This window comes from Pangasianodon hypophthalmus, chromosome 1 (genome assembly GCF_027358585.1).
Source record: "Pangasianodon hypophthalmus isolate fPanHyp1 chromosome 1, fPanHyp1.pri, whole genome shotgun sequence".
NCBI classification, from domain to species: Eukaryota; Metazoa; Chordata; class Actinopteri; order Siluriformes; family Pangasiidae; genus Pangasianodon; species Pangasianodon hypophthalmus.
In genome coordinates this window covers 5,811,353-5,819,623 of record NC_069710.1, presented here as the reverse complement: position 1 = coordinate 5,819,623, position 8,271 = coordinate 5,811,353, and the positions used below count along the sequence as shown (strand labels likewise).

Here is an 8,271-nt window from a genome sequence, read left to right as displayed (position 1 = left end):
ATACAGCACATGTATGGTGTTCGTATTCAAATTTCAGAAAGATCACCTGAGCAAAATTACTGTACGTAGTTCTTAATAAACATGAGCATAGATGAGTTTTGCTTGAAAAGCTAAATCATGAATATGTTACCTTAAATGAAGCCAGTATGATGTAGGCCTTAAAGCAAAATATATATTAAATTAACCCTTTCAATTACAACAGGAACTCTGCCTCTGTCTACTTTAAATAATTGGATTTGTTTCAGATAAATATAATAATAAATTATTTAATATTTTTAGAAACATAGTACTATATGGTACTATATGGCCAAAAGTTTGTGGACACCTGACCAATCACATCAATATGTGCTTGTTGAAAAATCTGATAAAAAATTTAGTCCTCCTTTGCTGTTATAATAACCTTCACTCTTCTAGGAAGGCTTTCAGTGAGATTTTGGAGTGTGGCTGTGGGGATTTGCTCATTCAGCCACAAGAGAATTAGTGAGGTCAGGCACTGATGTTGGGTAAAAAAAGCCCAGTCTGGGGAAGAATCATATGGGTGTAATGGTCAGGTGTCCACATATTTTTGGCCATACAGTGTATTTGTTTTGAGCTACAAAACAATATAATCTCTGGTAATGCATACCAGGTTTCAAGGGAATTTTTTTTCCCATGTATCAACACTATTTTGAAAGCCCCGGAAATAGAACTTGTCGTTTATTTTATTTATTTATTTATTTAGTTGATGACAGCTAAACTGGGCGCCTTTGTCAGAAGAAGCAGAGGGAGGGTGGAGAGCAGGTTCTGCTTTCAGTCACTAGCACAGAACCTTAACAGCTAACCTACTTCTCCATTTCCTCTGCAGTATGAAAACGCCAAAGGCTGCTAATATATAATAAAGACCTCTAAAAAACAAGTTTAAAATGTTTCTAATAGGTATAGCCAGTTTCTATAAACGTATAGCCAGACAAAACAAAAACAGAGGAATAAAATAAAAGTCTTAAGTCAAAACTGAAACAGACAAATGAGACACAAAGTGAATAATTTTCTAATAAATTTATCATCATTCCCTGAGAATATGATTCAAGTTCCAATATTTTGATTTGTTTGTATTCTCTTTAAATGTAAAACTTTTAAAACATGGTTAAAATAAGTGCCTGATAAAGAATGCATCATAAAAGCGCTTTGACTTTGAACCAGGACAAAGCAGTTCAAAATGTCCTTATCCTCATTTGACCTGTGGGCTTTCCTTTTGTAAGAGTTCTTGTTTCTTCTCAAAGTACACTTTAGTCAAGTATTCATCCGGCGTGATACTGGCTTCCTTGAGCTCCGCCATGATCTTCTCCAGCTTCACCAAGGACTTGACACCCTTCACCTTACGGCCAGTAATGTACAGCGTGAACTGCTTAAAGTCCATGAGCTCACAGGAGTCCAGCAGGCAAAGGTTCTTCACATCCTGGCTGTTGTCCAGTTTAGGGAAGAAGGTCAGGCCTGCCATTCTCTCCAGCTCTGTGAGGCTCACCTGGTACTCCTTCAGCTGATGCTCGAAACCGATGGGAGCGTTCGGCACTACAAAGGCACCGAGAGCCAGCACGTCAGACGAATGATCTTTTCTCACAAGGATCACTTTGTACAGATGAGTGGGTACAGCCACGTCGTCTTTTCCAATCAGCTGATTGAGTCATGTGTGGAACATTAAAGACAGATTAAATCAGACTTCATTCATAAACGTGGACTAGTTTTATTGCTTAAGAATAAGGAGCAAGAGTAAGCGTTTCTTAAACACTTAAACAAACCACACCAGTGTGTCCACTGTACATTAAATATAATATGATCTGTATAATAATAATACATATATAACAATAATAATCCAGTAAGCATTTGGAGGAAGTCATCAGAACTAACACGTTCTCCCAAATTGCTTAGGAGAAACCACACTGGCACAACTGCTTCATTCCACAGAGGCACCAGGGAAATAAGGGACGTATCTAAGCTACGGTCTCTCCTAGTGCCCGAGTGTGCACAGATCAAGGTAACATGGCTCCTGTCGCTGCCAATTTATGATACACACTAGCCCTGGGGGTAGCTGTCTATGTCGATTTAGCCTTAACGGAAAAGCCAACTCCTTCCCTGGCCAGCTGGAGCTCCTCTCGTGTCTCACACAGAGCAGAGGAGACACACAAGTTTGCAACCCACTCTACAGCCATTTCACGATCTAAACTTTGCTTCTGCTAATAATACTGTATATATGCCACTATGTCACTTCTGGGCGTGATGATTATTTTTATTATTACATGAATATTTATTCATTCACATGTCAAAAATCATGTCAAACCTCTAAGTACTATATTAAGTGAAGTAATCATTCATTCCGCCTTCTTGTAGATTGAACGCTTTTACTTTGTAGTCATTTGTTAGTGGCACTTTGTAATTTTATCTTATGTACTTTTTACTTTTTGCATTTTGTACTTTACCTTTGGTGATACTTACTTATATACTGCTACCTATCAACAAGTGAATTCCCATTTTATCTTATCTAATCATTTAACACTTACTGTGGAATACATCATTCAAGCTTTATCATGTTTTATGGGCAGTAAGGAGCTACTGTTATGCACACGTCCTTAAAAATAATCAGCCAAACAGCCATGTAAGATCCATGTCCACCCAGTCTGCTCAGAGACATCTGGTACAGTTATTTATTAATTCAGTGTAAATAGTCACTCTCAGAGTTTACCCTGGAGTGTGCCATGCCTCCAAGCTTTATGTTACAACCTCAGGTATGCTTCACTAAGACAAAACACAACTTTACTTCGGGCAAGAAATACTGCTGTAATACCTTCAGGAGAATATATGAAGTGCCATTGTAAAAGCACCGGGCAATGCACAAGTGTACTGCTGACATCTACTGGTCATGTGCTGGAATCAAATCCCTACACTCTACCCATCTGCTATCAGGATATCTGCAAACAGTGACAGACTGGAGGAGTCTATTTATTAAAAAAAAAAAAAAAAAAAAAAAAAACCTGAGATACACATTTGTGACACAAAGGTGGCTGCTTTGTGTTAATTTTATAATTTAACCTGGCAGGAAAATCCAGAACATTTCGTATGTGCAATTTTATTGCAGCTTTACATCACAAGCAGCTACAGAAAATGTTTTATAGCATGATAAGTTTTAATGTTTTACAATATACATTATATGTCCTTTGTATGATTACACAAAATCAGCAAAAGAGTAGGACCATTTAATGGAATTATTAAATATAAAAATTTAAGGAATTTTAAATTCTGAATAAGTAGGGGAAATGAAAAATGAATACATTTACAATAAAGTTGCACACTATTTAAACACCATGTAAACTACACGTTTAACACTAATTTACCCAACTTACTAATTTCATGATACTGAAGAACCATACTAACTTCCAACTGTTAACATCCAATCAGCTACTTGTTACTATGCAGTTTAAATTAAACACTACTGTTTAATTTTGATATAGAGTGACACTATTTTTATCTGGTTAAATCTCTTTGTCATATAAAGGATATGGTGATGAGTGCTGCAAAAGTACTGACAATACCTGTCATTTATCATACGGCAATGTGTCTTATTCTCTGTGTCATACTGCACACACCTACCTAAGGCCCAAATGCAAAAACATTTACTGGTACACAAATTGTTAACTTTGTGGGGAATCAACTGACACCAATTTTGACTTCATCATTTATGGGATTAAAAGGCATTAATGAGTAGAATTTGTACACTGAGACACTATTTGTGTGGCTAGTGCAATGTCACCAGAACATAAGCAAAGAAAAAACAAAAAGTTCCTTTTCATACTAATTTATTTTTCCAGGACCCTGTAGCGAGAGCTTACCTTCTCTCTAAAAGAGTGCACCATGTTCATGTACCTGATAAGAGACGGTTTTCTTTTTATCCTCTCCTGCTTGTGGAAGAGTAAGTGGGCCTGAAATTACCCACACATCTCTGAACCTCTCTGTCAGCTCTCTGCAATACATCTCCAACCTTAAAACAAGACGTATCTGTTAGTACGAGTATGCAAAAATGCTCCGATTTATCTTTCTCCAGCTATAATCAGATATAACTCGTTACCTGTTCCAGAAACCGGCGTTGTTTTCGTAATTCTGTGGGACGATATTGGACAGATAGAATGTCTCCGCCATGGATTGCTGTTCAAAGATAAACAAGTTATACTGACATGATCAAGCACAAGCTATATTTATAAGGCTTTGTATTTTGGAATATTGAACAATATTATATTTCATTAGGCTTTTATTCCTCTGTATATTAAACACTATAACTGCAATATTGCTTGGGTATAAAGGAAATATATTATCTGATCTACGTTCATTTTGTTTGACAATCATTGAGATAACAGCTTATGAGTATAAATGTTGCCTTGCCTCTGAAAATTTATTGTCGCCAGCTGGTGCCATGTGTCCTCGAGACCAACCGCTGCCAAGGTAGTCTTCATTGTGTGCTGTGAACAGCTCTGGGATGCTGGGGTCTGGCTTGAATTTGCAGTGCTTTCTGTCTGCTTTTCCTAGTAAATTACAGCAAGTGAACAATCAAAAGTGAATTTGATTTGCTTGCTTGAAATGCTGTCACATTTTTCCAGCATTTCCACATTGGTTGCTATAGTCATGATGTAGGCAAGTCAGGATTAGCTAAATTATATGGCCAAAGGTTTGTGGACACCTGACCATCACACCCATAGGTGGGTCTTCCCCAAAGAAGACCACAAAGGTTGTACAGAATGTCTTTGTATGTTTCCCGCCTAAGGGGCTCAAATCTGTTCCAGCAATGACAATGCCCCTGTGCACAAAACGAGTTCCATGAAGACATGATTTGCCAAGGCTGGAGTAGAAGAATTCGAGTGGCCTTCACAGAGCCCTGACCTCAACCCCATTGAATACCTTTGGGATGAACTGGAACGCCAACTGCACCCCAGACAATGGGCAAATCCTCACAGCCATGCTCTAAAATCTAGTGGAAAGCCTTCCCAGAAGAGTGGAGGTTATTATAACAGTAAAGGGGGACTAAATCTGGAATGGGATGTTCAAAAAGCACATACGGGTGTGACAGTCAGGTGTCCACAAACTTTTGGCCATATAGCGCATGTCTACATATTTGGACCTACAAACAAAAAGAGAAAATAAACGATGGATGTGTACACAAATTTTTTAAACTAGTTATCAGTATATGTCAACTATAATCTTTTAGTAATTCACTGAGTCCTGGCTCTCCATGCTTGGATGCTTTTTGGCAGAGGTTTGTTTATCTTTTTTCTGTCACCCTATTTCTGATCAATGAATGAAACAGTTTCATTGTTTCATTATTACACAGTGTGAAACCAAACCAAACCAAACCAAACCAAAGAGCAAATAAACGAAAACTGCAACTGAACCTAGACCACTCGGGCAGTCTTGTAGCGTCTGATTTGGTGTGATTGCTGTGTTCTCACTTGCCTGAACAAACCAATCTCACCAAGAAAACTCACCAGGGTTCGATTCAAACAGACTGAACGCTGCCCATGTGAAAGAACCCCCAAGTGGTGCAGGGCAGGTGAAACTTCGCTAGTAAACTAAGCTTGCTACCAAAATAGAAACTTCACTACGGACTATTGTCCGCATATTTGATTTGGCACGTTCTTTTTTTTTTTTTTTTTTTCCCGACTGCCCTTCTTGACGCAACCCTCCCCAATTTTATCCGGGCTTGGCACCGGCACTGTCTTGTACAATCCCTGGCCAGGAATCGAACCCAGGCCGTGGCCTAAGAACTAGTCCTCCATGGACCTGATGCAAACAACAGTGACAAACCTAAATGAGTTTTAAACAAAGAAAGTGGTCCAGTGGTCAGTGGTCCAGACAGATCTTCGTACTTTCTTTCCATAACCTACTTTATTTAGATTTTTGTTTTTTTCATGTTATTCATTCAGGTGTAGTCAAGACTCGAAATAATCATGGCTAGAATTCAGTTAGAAACAGCTGAATTTCATAGGGGTTTTCTGCTGTTCAGACTGCAGAAAGTCTTTCTGGATATTCAGGAAGATGTTTTACAGCTCCAAGGTGCTCCAAGGTCCATATCCATGGTTCAGAGAGCTCCCTTCCAGATCACGAGGCAAAAAAAAAAAGAAAAGAAAGAAATTATGGTGCACTACAACTTACCAAGTAGTTTTTCATTAGAGAGGTGTTCAGCCACCCATCTCGGTGTCCTTCGGCTCTGATCATACGACAAGATGTGGTTGGTGTAATATCTGGTCTCAGCTCCATCCACAGGGAGCCCATAGAGCTTAATGATTCTCTGTACTGCACTCTCTGGGGAGAGAAAACACACACACACACACACACACACACACACACACACACATACACAGTTTATTGGCCAAGTAAGATCTCACTTACACTTCCTCATACTGAAAGAAACATGTTTGGCAAACACTGAATGGATCCCAAAAACTCCTTTTAGAAAAGCACTACAGGATGTAGTTGACTATGTAGTGTCTTCTCCGCCCTACTTAGTGCACTACTTATCCATTAAGGAGCCGATTGGAATGCAACCACCCTTTAGTTTAAAAAACAAACAAAAAAAAACTTAGCTGACCAGGAGCAGCAAGAGTAGCACATTTTAGTAAAACTGGATAATATGTTACTTTGTGTTTGTCAGGTACATGGCAGCTACTGTCTTGTATCATATTTAAAGTTATTGTTAATTGTTAACTGCTAGCAAGCATAGATACATAGAACAAGAAACAGCTAAACAATAGCTACTAGCAAGACCGGTCCAACAGCTAAAGCTGTACCTAAGCCAAAATGGCTACTATTCAGATATTAAACAGCCCAACTGACTTCTGAACCGTGTTGTTATAGATAATAAAAACCACTGGCTGAATATTATGTGAGGCTATAAAACTATGTAAGCTGTTAGCTTGCTACCTTTCTCCTGTGTGGACTCTTCATGCTGAAGATATAGTTTAACTGCTACCACGCTAGCACCAGTGCTAACAGTGACTCCACACACAAAACCACCAAAAAATCGCACAAATTTAAGACCAGAGGCCATTTTCTTCCAAATATGAATTGAAATTTAGCTTTCGTTTCTTGCTGAGCCAACTGGCTGAACGTTTGAATGAGCAAATGCTGTATGAGAGAGAGAGAGAGAGAGAGAGAGAGAGAGAGAGAGAGAGAGAGAGAGAGAAAGAACTCAGTGAGGAGCTGGATTCCCTCACATCTCCATCTTGTGGCCACAAAGAAAAAAATACACACCAGTTACAGACCTGAGCCAAGTCTCACAGTTACTCTACATCACTGGTATGTCATTTTTCAGGTGAACACACATCGATCAGACATAACATTAAAACCACTGACAGGTGAAGTGAATAACATTGATTATCTCATTACAGTAGCATCTGTCAAGGGGTGGGATATATTAGGCAGCAAGTGAATAGTCAGTTCTCAAAGTTGATGTGTTAGAAGCAGGAAAAATGGGCAAGTGGAAGGATCTGAGTGGCTTTGACAAGAGCCAAATTGTGATGGCTAGACGACTGGGTCAGAGCATCTCCGAAACAGCAGGTCTTGTGGGGTGTTCCCGGTATGCAGTGGTTAGTACCTACCAAAAGTGGTCCAAGGAAGGACAACCTATGAACCGTTGTCAGGGTCATGGGCGCCCAAGGCTCATTGATGTGCGTAGGGAGCGAAGGCTAGCACATCTGGTCTGATCCCACAGAAGAGCTACTGTAGCACAAATTGCTGGCTATGACAGAAAGGTGTCAGAACACACAGCGCATATGGGCCGCATAGCCACAGACCAGTCAGCGTGCCCATGCTGACCCCTTTCCACTACCTAAAGTGCCTACAATGGGCACGTGAGCATCAGAACTGGACCATGGAGCAATGGAAGAAGGTGGCCTGGTCTGATGAATCACTTATTTTACATCATGTGGATGGCCGGGTGCATGTGCGTTGCTTACCTGGGGAAGAGATGGCACCAGGATGCACTATGGGAAGAAGGCAAGCCAGCGGAAACAGTGTGATGCTTTGGGCAATGTTCTGCTGGGAAACCTTGGGTCCTGGCATTCATGTGGATGTTACTTTGACACATACCACCTACCTAAACACTGTTGCAGACCAAGTGGCAATGGTATTCCTTAATGCCAGTGGCCTCTTTCAGAAGGATAATGTGCCCTGCCACATGGCAAAAATTGTTCAGGAATGGTTTGAGGAACATGACGAAGAGTTCAATGTGTTGACTTGGCCTCCAAATTCCCC

The 8,271-nt window shown here is 39.9% G+C and overlaps 1 protein-coding gene across 1 annotated transcript; it reads right to left on the bottom strand.

Moving 5' to 3' along the window:
- Positions 1-1,020: 1,020 nt before the first annotated feature.
- LOC113526520 (nuclease EXOG, mitochondrial) lies at positions 1,021-7,175 on the bottom strand. The gene is made up of 6 exons (XM_026913630.3): positions 6,940-7,175; positions 6,172-6,321; positions 4,408-4,547; positions 4,097-4,173; positions 3,895-4,009; positions 1,021-1,651 (listed from the first exon to the last, which is right to left on the bottom strand). The coding sequence occupies exons 1-6, from the start codon at positions 7,064-7,066 to the stop codon at positions 1,208-1,210; spliced, it is 1,053 nt and encodes a 350-aa protein (XP_026769431.1). The 5' UTR covers positions 7,067-7,175; the 3' UTR covers positions 1,021-1,207.
- Between the last annotated feature and the right edge of the window lie 1,096 nt (positions 7,176-8,271).

Bases quoted from the DNA above. Each gene is read 5' to 3' on its own strand.
- LOC113526520 (XM_026913630.3), bottom strand. From the start codon at position 7,066: ATGGCCTCTGGTCTTAAATTTGTGCGATTTTTTGGTGGTTTTGTGTGT. The intron at 6,322-6,939 runs GTAGCAAGCTAA...TTCTCTCCCCAG, and splicing joins AGAGTCCACACAGGAGAAAG to AGAGTGCAGTACAGAGAATC. The intron at 4,548-6,171 runs GTAAGTTGTAGT...GTAATTTACTAG, and splicing joins CTCTAATGAAAAACTACTTG to GAAAAGCAGACAGAAAGCAC.